The sequence below is a fragment of the Salmo trutta genome, chromosome 38 (genome assembly GCF_901001165.1).
Source record: "Salmo trutta chromosome 38, fSalTru1.1, whole genome shotgun sequence".
In the NCBI taxonomy this organism is placed as follows: Eukaryota; Metazoa; Chordata; class Actinopteri; order Salmoniformes; family Salmonidae; genus Salmo; species Salmo trutta.
The window spans coordinates 19,917,004-19,936,244 of NC_042994.1; the positions used below are offsets into that span (position 1 = coordinate 19,917,004).

The 19,241-nt window shown below is 43.2% G+C and overlaps 1 protein-coding gene across 2 annotated transcripts; it reads right to left on the reverse strand.

Moving 5' to 3' along the window:
* Window positions 1-470: 470 nt before the first annotated feature.
* On the reverse strand, window positions 471-18,069 carry LOC115177733 (serine/arginine-rich splicing factor 7). Of its 2 annotated transcripts, XM_029738670.1 has the most exons (8): window positions 18,001-18,069; window positions 15,933-16,113; window positions 15,406-15,582; window positions 14,237-14,305; window positions 6,536-6,607; window positions 6,330-6,383; window positions 1,389-1,409; window positions 471-832 (listed from the first exon to the last, which is right to left on the reverse strand). In XM_029738670.1, exons 1-8 carry the CDS (start codon window positions 18,026-18,028, stop codon window positions 778-780), a joined length of 657 nt encoding a protein of 218 aa, XP_029594530.1. In that variant the 5' UTR covers window positions 18,029-18,069; the 3' UTR covers window positions 471-777. The 2 variants fall into 2 exon arrangements, with proteins under 2 accessions (XP_029594530.1, XP_029594531.1); XM_029738671.1 differs by lacking the exon at window positions 1,389-1,409.
* Window positions 18,070-19,241: the final 1,172 nt, after the last annotated feature.

Sequence of the window (19,241 nt, forward strand, 5' to 3'; positions counted from 1 at the left end):
ATCTGCAGTCCTCATGCCTCCTTGCAGCATGCCTAAGGCACGTTCACGCAGATGAGCAGGGACCCTGGGCATCTTTCTTTTGGTGTTTTTCAGAGTCAGTAGAAAGGCCTCTTTAGTGTCCTAAGTTTTCATAACTGTGACCTTAATTGCCTACCATCTGTAAGCTGTTAGTGTCTTAATGACCGTTCCACAGGTGCATGTTCATTAATTGTTTATGGTTCATTGAACAAGCATGGCAAACATTGTCTAAACCCTTTACAATGAAGATCTGTGAAGTTATTTGGATTTTTACGAATTTTCTTTGAAAGACAGGGTCCTGAAAAAGGGGTGTTTCTTTTTTTGCTGAGTTTAGTAGCAGTTTGGTATCAAGGATAAGACAAGAACAGTGTGCTATGATCCTGAGTTCAAAATTCAAAGAGCACATTTCGCAAGCGCAACTTTGCCCTCTATAGGTAGAGTTAACACAATCATTCAATCAAAAACCTTTTATTTATCAACCATTTCATTGAGTTGTGCTATATACAGACCAACTGTGCCCAGATGGACAACACACCACCAAACAGTTTTAAATCAAATATACTTTATTAACCAACAACTATTTCTAAAACACAAACACAAAAGCATTCCAAACTGGGTCCCCATTGCTTCTTTTTGAAATGTCAGTAATATGCCTCAAGAGGAAATTAACAAGCTACATATTTTCAAATAATACAATGGGTTAACAAAGAACTTAGTCACAAGAGATGCTTACATAAAGAAAAGAAAAAACGTCAAAGTTCAGTCGTCTCTCTCCGAGCTGTCACCTCGACGAGGACTCCTCGAGGTAGAGTGGCTGAAAGAGAGAAAAAGAGAAATTAGTTTATTTTATTTGCTGTGCATTAAACCCAAGTTAAAGTCATTACCTCAGCTGGGAGGAAAAATGCACCTTAGTTTTTGAGGTGAAGCTTTAGATTTTGAACAGCTGGGATTTAAAATATAATTTTAATTTTAGAGCTCATTCTTATAAGACTTCGGCAATGGCAACTGGTAGCAAACAAAGTATTTAAGGACCATGCATTTAATATAAGTTTGTCATGCAAATGTATTATTTGGGTGAATTTAAAGAATACAATTCAAATAACCTTTTAATACATATTTCACATATTGAACTGAAAGATGTGAATGTAATTGATGTTGATTTATTGCTGAGTCTACCTTTCATTTGTAATGCTTAAGTAGTCTGACTTAATGAACCATCATGCACCTACACCGTTTAAACTGTATGGATGGACAACATTTTAATTGTCTCATTTTGCTGCTTATCATGCATTGTCAAACTGTTCCACAGCTCGTTTAGAGAGGAGAATGGTGGGAAGAAAATTGGGGTCAGACTCAATACTTCTGCATACCTCCTCGTGGGGGAACCAGACCTGAAGAAGTAAACATACAAGGCATTCAGATTCTTTAGATTTAAAGTGTTCCTTTTTCGTGTATGTCATTTTTTAATTTTTTATCTCCACCTTAAGATCACTTCTGTTACTTTTCCTGCAGTATGAACATTCAAAAGCTACATGGAATCGGATATTTCAAGCCATATTTCAAACCACCTTCAATCTGATTGCTGGCCATGTGACTTGTCTAAATGGTCAAATCTGATTTATTTGCCCTCAAGCTCCTCTGTTGACAGTTTGACAAGAACATGACACTGTAGCTTACTAGCTTGTTAATTGTTTAGAAACAAATTAGTGAATGTGCTAGAAAGCTAAACAGCTACCTAGCTAGCTAGTTGACTGCAGTGGCTAGCCAAAAAGGACTAGCTTTGAAAGTTGGATCATCTTATCATTTGAGGCTTTAAAAGTGTTCTTACAGTATGATTTTGAACATTCAAAGCAACTGGGAAACGTCCATGGCAGGCATTGTTGTCACATTAGCTTTCTACAAAACTTCTGAGTGATGGGAAGCACGAGCACCACCACCAATCAGCCTACACCACCGTGCACACACCCGTTGTTACTATGACAACCAGTGTAGCCATGACAGCAAATGACTGCTGTCAGAACACACACACATTTATTTTTATTTAACCAGGCAAGTCACTTAAGAACAAATTCTTATATACAATGACGGCCTACCAAAAGGCAAAAGGTCTCCTGTGGGGACGGGGGCTGGGATTAAAAAATACAATATTGGACAAAACACACATCACGACAAGAGAGACACCACAACACTACATAAAGAGAGACCTAAGACGACAACAACAGCATGGCAGCAACACATGAAAACACAGCATGGTAGTAACACAACATGAGGAAGCAGCAACATGGTAGCAGCACAAAACATAGTACAAACATTATTGGGCACAGACAACAGCACAAAGGGCAAGTACGATTTGGTCACAAGTACGACAGTCACTATTACAAAACGCATTTGAAAAACAAAACTGATTTGAGCATTAAGGCCTGCAGTGTGAACAAGGCTTTAGCCCTCACTTCAACTCAATCCACGGAGAGCCGAGTATCTGCGGGGTTTCGCTCTTCCCTTGTATATGATTGATGAAATAAGCCACTAATTACACTGAACAAAAATATAAATCAATATGAAACAATTTCAAAGATTTTACTGAGTTACAGTTCATATAAGAAAATCAGTCAATTGAAATAAACTCGTCTATGGATTTCCTAATCTAATCTAATCTATGGATTTCACATGGGAATACAGATATGCATCACTTGGTCACAGATATCTTAAATAAAAATAAAAAGGTGGCCTGTGGAATATTGTCACACTCCACTTCAATGGCTGTGCAAAGTTGCTGGATATTGGCGGGAACTGGAACACGCTGTTGTACATGTCGATCCAGAGTATCCCAAACATGGGGCCGTGCATTATCATACTGAAATATGAGGTAATGGTGGTGGATGAATGGCACGACAACGGGCCTCAGGATCTCATCACGGTATCTCAGTGTATTCAAATTGCCATCAATAAAATGCAATTGTGTCCTTTGTCCATAGCTTATGATTGCCCATACCATAACCTTTGAATAAGGAGCATTTGCCCACTGAAGTTGGTTTACAACACCAAATTGCATGCAGATGAGCTTCTCTAAGACAGTTTGTGCAGAAATTCTTTGGTTGTGCAAACCCACAGTTTAATCAGCTGTCTGGGTGGCTGGTCTCAGATGATCCCGCAAGTGAAGAAGCCAGATGTGGAGGTTCTGGGCTGGCCTGGTTACACGTGGCCTGCGGCTGTGAGGCCGGTTGGACCTACTGCCAAATTCTCTTAAACAACGTTGGAGGCGGCTTATGGTAGAAAAATGAACATTCAATTCTCTGGGAACAGCTCTGGTGAACATTCCTGAAGTCAGCATGCCAATTGCACGCTCCCTCAAAATTTGAGATATCTGTGGCATTGTGTTGTGTGACAAAACTGCACATTTTTGAGTGGCATTTTATTGTCCACAGCACAAGGTGCACCTGTGTAATGATTAGTGGTGTAATGGACCGTAGTTGATCCGTGATCCATACGGATCACCCCCCACAGTTCGGCATGCATGTGAACCGCGGATCAATTGCAAAGTTTAACCATCATAGTGTGAAATACAGTTTAACTGCCGCTGTTACTTTTTAAAGTAATAATTCCCTAAATCTCGATGCAGAGTTGCAGTGAAAAGATAAAGACAAATGCGTGCTGTGTTTTACTCTGAAGCCTGAAGGTTGATTTGATTATTTTTTTTAAAGCAGTTGTGTGTACTGTTCATGTGAATGGGGCATGTTGAATCCCAACGAATCAAGCCTGGATGCTCGCGTTGCAAAAAGCAAAGAAAAAGGAGCAGTGACAGCCATGTCTAGCGAAGGAGCTGAAGAACTGGAAAAGCCTTCCGCTTCATTTAAGTCTCATGTATGGGAGCATTTTGGCTTCCCTGTCAAATATGACAGAAGAAGGGTGGTGGACAACACCATTACGGTGTATAGGCATTGTGCCACAAGAAAGCCGTATGATCATGGAAATACATCCAATTTGTAAGTCGCTCTGGATAAGAGCGTCTGCTAAATGACTTAAATGTAATGTAAATGTACATCGAGCGTGATCACACATTTAAAGCGTCATCACCCTGGTGTGTCAGTGACGGGAGCCACCTCAGCCAAGAGACAACAACTTCTCACCGCGGCATTTAAGCAGCCCTTTGCTGCAGAATCAGACCAGGTTAAAGCCATCACCAAATCTATTGGGATACGTATCGCTGCAGACATGAGGCCATACTCTGTTGTGGAAAACAAAGGGTTTCAAAATATGGTGAAAGTGCTTCAGCCACTCTACGAAATCCACTCGCGCGCCCACTTCAGTATGAAGATCGTGCCAGATCTTTATGAACAGGAAAATATCAAAATTGAGCACTGAAACTGCACTGTCTGTGTCCATGATCCTACCTCTGAAAACAAGGATTATACAATCCATGGCCCCAAGTGAGGAAGAGAGCACCATCACAAGAGATGTCAAGGCTGCTATTTGAGAGGACCTGATCCCCAGATACCCCCCTAATGTATACCTTCATAGATCTACTGCACTGGATGCAAGGTTCAAGTCCCTGTCTCACCAAGACCCTGCCCTGCACCGGAGGACATACAGTGATCTCACCACTGAGATTGTGGCCACTGAAGAGGTAAAAATAAAAATGAATTACTTAAATAATAAATATACTGCAGTCTAATCTTAGTCTATGCTATTAGAATCATCAATTTTTGATTTGGTATAATAATGGCTTTTATTAAATGTTATTGACACAATTACAGTTCTATGAAATACGAATATAAATCATTTGTTTAATAGATCAAGTCATTTTTTCTGCAGGGTCAAGCCACAGAGCTGACAGGAGCAGACTCAGAGGCATCTCCTCCACAAAATCATTTGGCCATGAAGGAGCTTTTCGGGGAGACCTTTGCGAGCAAGGACACAGGCAAGACGTTTGCCAACACCATCAAAGAGGAGGAGGCATCCTATCCACTGACATGGTGGAAAAGCAATGAGTGTAAATACCCTCACATTGCCATGATGGCAAGACACTACCTGGCTGTGCCTGGCACTGTAGTTCCTAGCGAGAGGGTGTTCTCCACGGCAGGGGTAATAGTGACTGCAAATGTAGACATCCTCATCTTTTTGAAAAATAATTTGAAGTTATAAGCTCAGGTCTGCTTTGCTTTCTTAACTTTCTTTTGATGATGTGGACAGGCAATTTTTTCATTCAGTATTGTTCAAAGTGTTGGATTCGACATTTTGAACATTGAGATGTTAAAGACATGATAGATTAGACGCATAGTATATTAAGGAGTGAGATCTGTAGAAAGACAAAGTGGATTTGGAATGTGTTGGGGACGGGAGGAGAGCACCGTGTTGATACAGGAAAGACAGATGGACATCTGTGGATTATGTAAGGTCAGAAGGTGAGGTCAGATCCCCTTAAGGGATTAATAAGGGTTTGGTATCCTGTTACCCTTTTGGAGAGGATTGGAGAGAAGGAGTGTCTTAAGTGGGATATATATATAACTGTGATGGTGAGAAATGTCTTGCTGTCTGAATACAGCTGTACAGAACCTTTGGGAAGAATTAAACTTGGTTAAGATTCTCTAGTGTCCGCGAGTCATTTACTATCAAAAATATGAACCTAACAAAAGGAAGAAGGTATCATGCCTGATTTGCATTTTAATTTAACAATTAAGTATTGAATATTTTATTTTAATATTTTATTTAAACATTGAAAAGTTCCTTGCTTTAAGTGTTCTTTAAGTAATAAATGGAAAGCAAAGATATATTTGTCTCCCTTTCCATTTAATCCGGTTCTTGATATGCCACATCTGTCAGGTGGATGGATTATCTTGGCAAACTATTAATGCTCACTAACAGGAATGTAAACAAATTTGTGCACAAAATTTGAGAGAAATAAGCTTTTTGTGGAACATTTCTGGGATCTTTTATTTCAGCTCATGAAACATGGGACAAACACTTATGTTCACATTTTTGTTCAATGTAGTAAGGAACTCTCCTCACCTGGTTTGTCTCTCTCTTCATTTAAAAAGGGAAAACCCACAGACACCATGCCCTCCATAGAATGAGTTTGACACCTGCTTTAGTCTCTTAAGTCAGTGACGTAATATATCAAGGGGACAAATGTCTAAATTGTAATGCCCGAAACGGTCAACACCAACACAAAATTGCATTTTGTTGCGGTAGTGACAATCTTTGGGGATTGACACAAACTGCTGCATTAAGTGTTAATTACTCAATTTATGTAGCTGCATTGTTGACAACAGCAACGAAACGCTGATCAGAGCTATAATAGTTATATTTCTCACCTGGTCTTTGCACGAGAAAGTGACCTAGACCTTGATCTGTACTTTGATCGAGATCTAAAAAGAAATGAGGGGGGAAAATTATCAACACCCATCATTTAATAAATAAGAGAACAAATGTTATTTTTATATTTATTTAAACTTAATTTATTTATACACAATGTGGGATCTTTAAATAATGCAAGCAAGTCCATTTTTCTACAATTTACCTTGATCTCTTGGGGGTAAGGGCTCTAGATCTTCTAGGAGAACGAGAGCGGCGTGGAGAGAAGGATCTTGATCTAGAACATAGATATCAAAGCTGTTAGCTAATATACATTCATACCCGGTAAACTCTGCATTGCCATTCCTGATCAACTACTCGATCGTACTACCGTAACACATACAAATCTGTACATGTTTATGTGGTGAATGTATGTATGTATATGGAGTTGTGTAAAGCATAACAGTGTAATGACAATTTACTCTACACTGAGTGTACAAAACATTAGGAACACCTGCTCTTTCCATGACAACACAGGGCTCTTCAACCCCTGTTCCTGGAGAGCTACCGTCCTGTAGGTTTACACACCAACCCTAATCTAGCACACCTGATTCTAATAATTAGCTGGTTGAGCAGCTGAATCAGGTTAGTTACAACTGGGGTTGGAGCAAAAACCTACAGGTAGGTAGCTCTCCAGGAACAGGGTTGGAGAACCGTGACAGACTGACCAGGTGAAAGCTATGATCCCTTATTGATGTCACTTGTTAAATCCACTTCAAATCAGTGTAGAGATGAAGGGGGGGATCCACCACCCAAAGGACATCCAGAGAACTTGACACAACCATGGGAAACATTGGAATCAACATGGCCCAGCATCCCTGTGGAACACTTGACACCTTGTAGACGCCATGCCCTGACGAATTGAGGCTGTTCTAAGGGAAAAAGGGGATGCAACAGAATATTAGGAAAAAGTCCCTAATGTTTTGTACACTCAGTGTATATACAGTGCATTTGGAAAGTATTCAGACCCCTTCCAATTTCCCACATTTTGTTTCGTTACAGCCTTATTTAAAAAAAAAAAAAATGAAATAAAACATTTTCCTCATCAACACAATACCCCATAATGACAAAGCGAAAACAGGTTTTTAGAAATTGCCAAAATTATATAGAAAAACCTATTTACATAAGTATTCAGACCCTTTGCTATGAGACTCAAAATTGAACTCGGGTAAATAAATAAAATCCAATTGTATTTGTCACATACACGTGTTTAACAGATGTTATTGCAGGTGTAGCGAAATGCTTGTGTTTCTAGCTCCAACAGTGCGGTAATATCTAACAAGTAATATCTAACACAGGGCTGCCCAACCCTCTTCCTGGTGATCTACTGTCCTGTAGGTTTTCAGTCCAAAACGAATTTAGCTTATCTGATTCAGCTAGTTAAGGTCTTCTTGAGCAGCTAATAAGTAGAACCAGGTGTGTTAAATTACACGGAACCCAAACCGGCTGCGCGTGTGCGCCATCGTGCATACATTTATTTTGTCCCCCCACACCAAACGCGATCACGACACGCAGGTTAAAATATCAAAACAAACTCAACCAATGACATTAATTTTGGGACAGGTCGAAAAGCATTAAACAATTATGGCAATTTAGCCATTTAGCTAATTTGTCCTATTTAGCTAGCTTTCTGTTGCTAGCTAACTAAATATTGTTGTTATTAATAGTTATTTTACCTGAAATGCACAAGGTCCTCTACTCCGACAATTAATACACACATAAAACGGTCAACCGAATCGTTTCTAGTCATCTCTCCTCCTTCTAGGCTTTTTCTTCTCTTGACTTTATATTATATTTATACTTTATAAATTAGGTGCATTACCGCCACTGACCTTGTTCGTCTTTCAGTCAACCACGTGGGTATAACCAATGAGGAGATGGCACGCCAACTCTACCAGCTAGCAGTACTGTATCATTTTTAGTCAATAAGATTTTTGCAACGTAAGCTTAACTTTCTGAACATTCGAGATGTGTAGTCCACTTGTGTAGCTAGCAGGACTGACTTTGTGTTAGCTAGCCAACGTTTAATTACTTCTGAGTTATGAAAGGAACTAGACACGGACACGAATGATCCATTGGTAGTTTGTTGTAACCAAGTATTGGTGCTAACCGTGTGTTAATGGATGCTAGCATGCTAGTTAGCTACGGCGTCATAGGATACGGTGCACTGGGTGGGCTTCACAGAAGAATACTGTACCAAGTTATCTAGCTGAATAAACTAAGTTTGAGCCTATTCCTGGAAACATTGAACCACTGTAGTTTACATCAATTATAATTTCGAAAGTGGAAGTTGTAAAAGTTATATTTGAGTGTTTCAGTGAATGGTTAGTGAGGGAGGCCCTGCTCTCTCGCTTCCCCAGTTGTTTAGTTAATTTTCATTCCAATCTCCTTTGCATTAGCGTAGCCTCTCCTGTAGCCTGTCAACTATGTGTCTGTCTATCCCTGTTCTCTCCTCTCTGCACAGGCCACACAAACGCTTCACACCGCATGGCCGCTGCCACTCTAACCTGGTGGTCCCAGCGCGCACGACCCACGTGGAGTTCCAGGTCTCTGACAGCCTCTGGAACTGCCGGTCTGCGGCCAACAAGGCAGAGTTCATCTCAGCCTATGCTACCCTCCAGTCCCTCGACTTCTTGGCGCTGACGGAAACATGGATTACCACAGAAAACACTGCTACTCCTACTGCTCTCTCCTCGTCTGACCACGTGTTCTCGCATACGAGAGCATCTGGTCAGCGGGGTGGTGGCACTGGAATCCTCATCTCTCCCAAGTGGACATTCTCTCTTTCTCCCCTGACCCATCTGTCTATCTCCTCCTTTGAATTCCATGCTGTCACAGTCACTAGCCCATTCAAGCTTAACATCCTTATCATTTATCGCCCTCCAGGTTCCCTTGGAGAGTTCATCAATGAGCTTGACGCCTTGATAAGTTCCTTTCCTGAGGATGGCTCACCCCTCACAATTCTGGGTGACTTTAACCTCCCTACGTTCTCTCTGCCTCCTCCTTTCCACTCCTCTCCTCTTTTGACCTCACCCTCTCACCGTCCCCCCCTACTCACAAGGCAGGCAATACGCTTGACCTCATCTTTACTAGATGCTGTTCTTCTACTAATCTCACTGCAACTCCCCTCCAAGTCTCCGACCACGACCTTGTATCCTTTCCCCTCTCGCTCTCCTCCAACACTACTCACTCTGCCCCTACTCAGATGGTATTGCGCCGTCGCAACCTTCGCTCTCTCTCTCCTGCTACTCTCTCTTCTTCCATCCTATCATCTCTTCCCTCTGCTCAATCCTTCTCCAACCAATCTCCTGATTCTGCCTCCTCAACCCTCCTCTCCTCCCTTTCTGCATCCTTTGACTCTCTATGTCCCCTATCCTCCCGGCCGGCTCGGTCCTCCCCTCCTGCTCCGTTGCTTGACGACTCATTGCGAGCTCACAGAACAGGGCTCCGGGCAGCCGAGCGGAAATGGAGGAAAACTAGCCTCCCTGCGGACCTGGCATCTTTTCACTCCCTTCTCTCCACATTTTCCTCCTCTGTTTCTGCTGCTAAAGCCACTTTCTACCACTCTAAATTCCAAGCATCTGCCTCTAACCCTAGGAAGCTCTTTGCCACCTTCTCCTCCCTCCTGAATCCTCTTCCCCCTCCCCCCCTCCTCCCTCTCTGCGGATGACTTCGTCAACCATTTTGAAAAGAAGGTTGACGACATCCGATCCTCGTTTGTTAAGTCAAACGACACCGCTGGTCCTGCTCACATTGCCCTACCCTATGCTTTGACCTCTTTCTCCCCTCTCTCCAGATGAAATCTTGCGACTTGTTACGGCCGGCCGCCCAACAACCTGCCCGCTTGACCCTATCCCCTCCTCTCTTCTCCAGACCATTTCCGAAGATCTTCTCCCCTACCTCACCTCGCTCATCAACTCATCCTTGACCACTGGCTACGTCCCTTCCGTCTTCAAGAGAGGGAGAGTTGCACCCCTTCTCAAAAAACCTACACTCGATCCCTCTGATGTCAACAACTACAGACCAGTATCTCTTCTTTCTTTTCTCTCCAAAAAACTCTGAGCATGCCGTCCTTGGCCAGCTCTCTTGCTATCTCTCTCAGAATGACCTTCTTGATCCAAATCAGTCAGGTTTCAAGACTGGTCATTCAACTGAGACTGCTCTTCTCTGTGTCACGGAGGCTCTCCGCACTGCTAAAGCTAACTCTCTCTCCTCTGCTCTCATCCTTCTAGACCTATCTGCTGCCTTTGATACTGTGAACCATCAGATCCTCCTCTCCACCCTCTCCGAGTTGGGCATCTCTGGCGCGGCTCACACTTGGATTGCGTCCTACCTGACAGGTCGCTCCTACCAGGTGGCGTGGAGAGAATCCGTCTCCGCACCACGTGCTCTCACCACTGGTGTCCCCCAGGGCTCAGTTCTAGGCCCTCTCCTATTCTCGCTATACACTAAGTCAGTTGGCTCTGTCATATCCTCACATGGTCTCTCCTATCATTGCTACGCAGACGACACACAATTAATCTTCTTCTTTCCCCCTTCTGATAACCAGGTGGCGAATCGCATCTCTGCATGTCTGGCAGACATATCAGTGTGGATGACGGATCACCACCTCAAGCTGAACCTCGGCAAGACGGAGCTGCTCTTCCGCCCGGGGAAGGACTGCCCGTTCCATGATCTCGCCATCACGGTTGACAACTCCCTTGTGTCCTCCTCCCAGAGTGCTAAGAGCCTTGGCGTGACCCTGGACAACACCCTGTCGTTCTCCGCTAACATCAAGGCGGTGACCCGATCCTGTAGGTTCATGCTCTACAACATTCGCAGAGTATGACCCTGCCTTACACAGGAAGCGGCGCAGGTCCTAATCCAGGCACTTGTCATCTCCCGTCTGGATTACTGCAACTCGCTGTTGGCGGGGCTCCCTGCCTGTGCCATTAAACCCCTACAACTCATCCAGAACCCCACAGCCCGTCTGGTGTTCAACCTTCCCAAGTTCTCTCACGTCACTCCGCTCCTCTGCACACTCCACTGGCTTCCAGTTGAAGCTTGCATCTGCTACAAGACCATGGTGCTTGCCTACGGAGCTGTGAGGGGAATGGCACCTCCATACCTTCAGGCTCTGATCAGTCCCTACACCCAAAGAAGGGCACTGCGTTCATCCACCTCTGGCCTGCTCGCCTCCCTACCTCTGCGGAAGCACAGTTCCCGCTCAGCCCAGTCAAAACTGTTCGCTGCTCTGGCACCCCAATGGTGGAACAAGCTCCCTCACGACGCCAGGACAGCGGAGTCAATCACCACCTTCCGTAGACACCTGAAACCCCACCTCTTTAAGGAATACCTGGGATAGGATAAAGTAATCCTTCTAACCCCCCCCACCCTCCCCCCAAAAAAATATATAGATGTACTATTGTAAAGTGGTTGTTCCAATGGATATCATAAGGTGAATGCACCAATTTGTAAGTCGCTCTGGATAAGAGCATCTGTTAAATGACGTAAATGTGGGTATCTGCTTCTATAAACCAATGAGAAGATGGGAGAGGCAGGAATTGCAGCGCGATCTGCGTCACAAATAGAACTGACTTCTATTTTAGCCCTTAGCAACACAGATGCACGTTGCCGCAATAATTGAATAATATAGATTTCTACATTTATTTTGCAACGCTCACGCATGCGAGCAGTGTAGTCAGGGTATTAAGGTTGAACTGAAAACCCACAGGATGGTAGATCTCCAGGAAGAGTGTTGGGCAGCCCTAACCTAACAATTTCACAACAATACACACAAATCTAAATTAAAGGAATGGAACTAAAAATATATAAATATTTGGGCGAGCAATGTCAGAGCGGTATAGTCTAAGATATAGTGTAATAGGATATAATACGGTATATACATGAGATGAGTAATACAAAATATGTAAACATTATTAAAGTGACTAGTGTTCCATTATTAAAGTGGCCAGTGATGATTTAAGTCTATGTATATAGGCAGCAGCCTCTAATGTGCTAGTGATGGCTATTTAACAGTCTGATGGCCTTGAGATAGAAGCTGTTTTTCAGTCTCTCGGTCCAGCTTTGATGCACCTGTACTGATCTCGCCTCCTGGATGATAGCGGGGTGAGCAGGCAGTGGCTCGGGTGGTTGTTGTCCTTGATGATATTTTTGGCCTTCCTGTGACATCGGGTGCTGTAGGTGTCCTGGAGGGCAGGTAGTTTGCTGCGTTGGGCAACCGTACCACCCTCTGGAGAGCCCTGCAGTTGCGGGTGGTGCAGTTGCCGTACCAGGCGGTGAACCAGCCCGACAGGATGCTCTCAATTGTGCATCTGTAAAAGTTTGTGAGGGTTTTAGGTGCAAAGCCACATTTCTTCAGCCTCCTGAGGTTGAAGAGGCGCTGCTGCGCCTTGTTCACCACACTGTCTGTGTGGGTGGACCATTTCAGTTTGTCAGTGATGTGTACACCGAGGAACTTGAAGCTTTCCACCTTCTCTACTGCGGTCCCGTCGATGTGGATGGGGTGCTCCCTCTGCTGAAGTCCATGATCAGCTCCTTTGTTGAAATATTCTGCTTCCATTGATCAGCCTTGAGATGTTTCTACAACTTGATTGGAGTCCTCCTGTGGTAAATTCAATGGATTGGACATGATTTGGAAAGGCACCCATCTGTCTATATAACGTCCCACAGTTGACAGTGCATGTTAGAGCCAAAACCAAGCCATGAGGTCGAAGGAATTGTCCGTAGAGCTCCGAGACAGGATTGTGTCAAGGCACAAATCTGGGGTACCAAAAACCTTCTGCAGCAGTGAAGGTCCCCAAGAACACAGTGGCCTCCATCATTCTTAAATGAAAGAAGTTTGGAACCACCAAACTCTTCTTAGAGCTGGCCGCCCGGCCACACTGAGCAATCGGGGAGAAGGGCCTTGGTCAGGGAGGTGACCAAGAACCCAATGGTCACTCTGACTAAGCTCCAAAGTTTCGCTGTGGAGATGAGGAAATCCTTCCAGAAGGACAAGCATCTCTGCAACACTACCCCAATGAGGCCTTCATCCCTACGGGGAAGCAAGGTGGTGGCAGCATCATGCTGTGGGGATGTTTTTAAGCGGCCGGGACTGGGAGACTAGTCAGGATCAAGGGAAAGATGAACGGAACAAAGTACAGAGAGATCATTGATGAAAATATGCTCCAGAGCGCTCAAGACCTTAAGACTGGGGCGAAGGTTCACCTTCCAACAGGACAATGACCCTAAGCACACAGCCAAGACAACGCAGGAGTGGCTACGCAACAAGTCTCTGAATGTCCTTGAGTGGCTCAGCCAGAGGCACCACTTGAACGCGATCAAACATCTCTGGAGACCTGAAAATAGCTGTGCAGTGACGCTCCCCATCCAACCTGACAGAGCTTGAGAGGATATGCAGAGAAGAATGCGAGAAACTCCTCAAATACAGGTGTGCCAAGCTTGTAGCATCATAGCCAAGAAGACGAGGCTGTAATCACTGCCAAAGATGCTTCAACAAAGTACTGAGTAAAGGGTCTGAATACTTATGTAAATATTATTTTATATATATATTTCTTTTACATTTGCAACATTTCTAAAAACCTGTTTTTGCTTTGTCTCTATGGGGTATTGTGTGTAGATGGATGAGGGAGATTATTATTATTTTGAAATACATTTTCGAGTAAGGTTGTAATGTACCAAAATGTCGAAAATGTCAAGGGGTCTGAATACTTTCCGAACGCACTGTACAATCATTTTTATTTCATCATAAGTGTTATGAAAAAAGAGGACCAAGAATAGACCCCTGAGGAACTCCATCGATGATTGAGGAAGTTGGACAACAGCGCCTTTGGAACAAGAAAGGACTATACATAAGAGCGCTCACCTCCTGCCACGATCCCGGCTGCGAGAGCGAGAGTACCTCCTCCCACCGGACCTGGAGTGAGACCGGGACCTAAACCACATCCAAACGAGGGGGAGGGAGGGAAAGAACGACAGTTCAGAGCAGGCCCCGCAAAGCCCCACATAAGACTGCCTTAGTCTGTTTTTATTTCTAACCTGACCACTGACAACAACAATCACCCTAAGTCCACTGACACTGGCTCAAATCAACACACAAAAAGGGGGGGGGGATTACATTAGATTTAACATTACACGTGCAATGGTACTGGTAGTAGGAGTCACTATATAGACATAGCTGTTCATGGAGCTAACGTATCCTGCTTAAAGCAGGCCTTTCAGTTCTCTAGTAAAGAGTGGAAGAGAGGAATGTTATTGTCAAGTCATACATTACATTGGAGATAAAAACACATTAATTGGTACTTGAAATAAACCTTGCAAGTTTGCCCGGTTGACCCACTTTGGACCAAGGTTCGAGCAGATCTAGGCGATCTAGAAGTATCTATCAGCCGACCTCTGCATCTAGTCGTGTTCTTCGATTTCTAACGATGATGGTCGTATTGACAGCCAAATCGCTTGATTGAGACTTGATAGATGCAAGGAGATTTTTCTAGACGGGACCATGGTCTACCAGGTTGTCCTCTTTACAAAACCCCAGGCCCAAATTGATAACCAAATCATCTGGTGCATTGTCAGCCCTCTATGAAATCTTTAAGGTGCAGCTAGATGTGGCAGTTGCTTGAGAAGGGGAGGTCTGGCTGATCGATCAACCCCATGGTCATAGAAGGATCAAAAGTGTGGAATTTGCTAGATGCCTCATGAAATCGTTAAGGATCGTGACACTCTGAATCAAACGACGAAACCTGAAATGTTTTGACCAGGTGAGTTGTTAACAAAAAAAATCCCACATAACAGTTCAGAAGTATTTCCATATTGTAAAAGGGATTAAGTGACAGACGGAGAAAAAAGTAGCAACAACAACAGGTAGCCTAGACACAGGCAGTTTGTCAAGATTGTATAATAATCATCTTTACTTTTTTTTTTATCTACATAAGACACTGAAAAATCAAGACAATGGAAAATAAGCGACAACTACCAAAATAAGAAAAAAGACCAAAACAAGCTAAATCTGATGCATTGGTTATGGAGGCTTACCTGCTCCTCCTGCGTCGACTGTAGCGGTGGCAGTCGTAGGCATAGTGCCCCCGCTCACCACACTCATAGCACTTGTCGTTGGAGTCAAAGGGCCGGTTGGTGGGCGCACGCTCGTACCGAGATCGCCGCGGCATCCCTGTAGATAATTCAACTCGAACTCGAGATCCAGAAATTAACCTGAAAGACAGTCAGTTCAACAGTAAGCAAATTGCACAATGGCATAGTTTACTTTAAAAAGAGGACATGAGGAAACCCATCTAAAGCTTAACAAGCATTTAGGAACATGCCTAAAGTGATTCATCTGGATAGCAGCAAATGAGTAACAAGAGCATACCAGCTACCTGCTTACTGTCTACTGATAGATGTCCCTAAACCAATAAAATGCATCAATATTGGCAAAGAGCAAATTACATTATTGACTGGCAAACGTCAACAACACTGGTGCCCTCTGAGCCCTTTCAGCTTGTAGGTCTTGGAGAGTAGGCTAAACTTGGGGGCGAAGTCTGGAGTCTTGAGGTACCACTTACTTGCCGTCAAGGCCACGGACCGCATCTTCTGCATCCCGGGTGTCTTCAAACTCCACAAAGGCAAACCCTGGTGGGTTCCTAGCAATCCACACTGTTCTCAAGGGTCCGTAATACCCAAACGCCCGCTCTAGCTCTCCTTTCCCTGCACCAGTGCCCAGGTTACCGACGTAAACCTTAGCGTCTGCAAAGGAAAAATAGAAAGAGGTGCCACCACTGCTGCAACTCACTGATTCTGTTCTGAGAGGACTTTGATTTCCCACTCCCCTAAGCTCAGTATCAAAAGTAACTGCACAAATGTAGAAATTGCATTGAAATGCGGTCCTCTCAAGGCATCCCATGTATTTAGGTCAGTGAACGATTAGCATAGTTGGCCTGAGGCAGTTCCTCATGCTATGGTCTAAATTAAATTATGTGTCAGGCATATGAACATAATATTGTGTGCTTTTCCACATAACAATGAGCTGCATGTAGTGATTTACTGCAATTACGTATCACTTAAATCACACTTGAGCAAATATTTGAAGCCTGAAAATGTGATAAATTAGGCAAAAAAAATCAACCTTAAGCAGTTTAGCCTGAAGCAGTTTAGCCTGAAGACCCGGCATTGAATTATACGTCAGGCAGAAATATGTGTTTGGATCAGGAAAGTTTCCTCTCACGACCTCTACAAGCCAAAATGTTGAATAAAATGATTTTTTTTGTTTTACGTACTTTTACCCCTTTTTTCTCCCCAATTTCGTGATATCCAAGAAACACCGTCCAACTGGCGACCTTGGTCAGCTTACAGCCACCCGGCCCGCCACAAGGAGTTGCTAGAGCACGATGGGACAACGAAATCCCGGCAGGCCAAACCCTCCCCTAACCCGGACGACGCTGGGATAATTGTGCGCTGCCTCATGGGTCTCCTGGTCACGGCCGGCTGTGACACAGATGAAATGATATTTTGACTCACTTTACCGGTTGTCCATTGTGGTTGGTCCTTTTGCAGGTAGGAATGTGAAACATTATATCGACAGGAAGTATAATTACATAAACTTTTCAAAGCCCTGGTAGCGTGTTCAGATTTCGATCATTTGAAGCACGTGCACAAGAGACGCTTGCTCGTGCACGTTTACATGGCTCTGCGCATGCTCAGGTGATAGAAATCTGAACACACTACCAGTTCATTGAAGTATACTTTCCTGGGAATATGTCTCATATTCTTACAGACAACCTGTTAAGTAAGTCATTCAACATTCTGGCTTGTGAGAGGACATTTTCCAAACAAATGTATGGCATTAATCTCAGACTGTGAACCAGAGCTATCACAGTGCAGTTGAAACAAAGTGATCCCCGCCACTGTTTTGTTAAAAAGCTGAGGGATGGGGCTGGAGAAATGTAACCAAGCTCAGATCCATAGAGCAATGGATATAAGGAATGACCATCTATGATATCAAATGTATAGTTTTAACCATGTTTTGAGGCTTTATATCTAGTGTTTGTTAACATTTACATTGTTGGCAAACATTGGAGTAAAACATGCTTATATTTTGAGTTCTGATGGGGTACAACAGTTGAACTATGGTCATGAGGCATTTAAGCTGCAATATGTTACTTTTTGTTATGGAAAATATATTTCACAGCGGTTTAGATGGTACAATGGTTCTCTACACAATGACTGCTTGTTTTGTCACAAACTGAAATTAAGTAAATTATTAGAATTTTAGCAAACAGGAAATTGCGCAGCGATCTGCATATTGCACCTTTAAATTCTTCAAGAATCAATTCAACAATGGGCACATTTCATTCATTTATAGGTCCTCAAATGGATGTAGCAACTGCAGATTGCCCCCATTAAAACATTTCGAGCGAAAAATAGCTACATAATAAAGCAATTGATTAGCGAATCGGGTGTGCTAGGAAAGCTAAATACGCCTAATGTAGCTAGCTAGTTAACCAAGCATGAGATTATCTTCACGAATACGGAGTTTGACGTCAATATATATTTTGTCTACTACTGAACATGCGTTAGGTTAGCCTTTTGTGCATTATTTTGTGATGTTAAAATCCGTTATGCTATTTAGTTTACCTCCTCCGTTTCGACCGTGTCTCGACATGATTCAAGGCCCGCTTTACAATCAATCTGCGCATGCGTGTGTCAAACTCATTCTCCTGAGAGGACGGTCAGACAGGACGGCTCACAAAATGTACTCTTGCAATACAATAAAATGCTAAATCACTCATATTTCATACCATGAATCACAAAGTACAGTATTAGGTATTTAATTATTCGGGCCGGAATCCTTTGGAATTGTATCACTGTTTACAACGACACATTTGACCGTCGGACAAATTCAATCACAGGCTCCATCCAGCTAGCTAGCTCTAGCACCTGATTTGAAGATTAAAATCCAGTGTAGATTATTCTCGGTCAGTATATTGAAACAGTCATGGACATGTGGCGTCAATTGAAGCCACTGGAGTGGCGTAGATGTGTCTAGAAAGAGGTCAAAGTGACAGCAACATCATGGTTGGGTTAGGCTAGCTCGTTCTTGGCTCTGCCCACCTTGCTTGTTCTGTCCACTATGACTCTATGAATTGGTTTCGCTTGTTAGCATATTTAGCAAGCAGCCTCCATTGAAATTCGCTATTACTTCTGCACATTTTGTTAGCATTCTGGTAATAGACGCCCAATGGCGTTTTTTTTTTGTGTTTTTTGGGGGGGGCGCAACAAGCCGGTAATACCGTATATACCAGTATGAAGGAAGAATGGTATGACGATATGAAAATCTGGATACTGTCCAACCCTACCAACAATACAGAGAGAATCTCATCCTTACACATTGAGCTACAGTATTATATTGTGTGTTATAACTAAATAGTCCTCCAGAGCACTACAACTTCACAGATGTTGGGGTCGATTTGGAATGGGCACTTGACACAGAGAAGAAGGGTTTTATGTAATGTCACAGCCAAATAAGTATAACATAGTGCCCTACAATGATAGGCCTCAACAGCAGTCATACTGGAGCTTAACGTTTTTCAATGCATCTTATGTGGTTACTGTCATGAATGTCATAACCTTGTTCAAATATGATAAGATTGGGTTATTCTTGTCTCATTTAGCCAGAAAATCATTTTCATAAATGTGTTATACTTTGTGATATTCATATTTTATTCCCAGAACATTGTTACACTGCCTGTGTATGAAATCACATCCTCATGACATATCACCTTATGTCTTATCTATTATTCTCTTATCCACCTTTCTTATCACTACATACCCACCTACAATAAAACACAGGAATGAAGTGAGAAATGGTCCCGTAA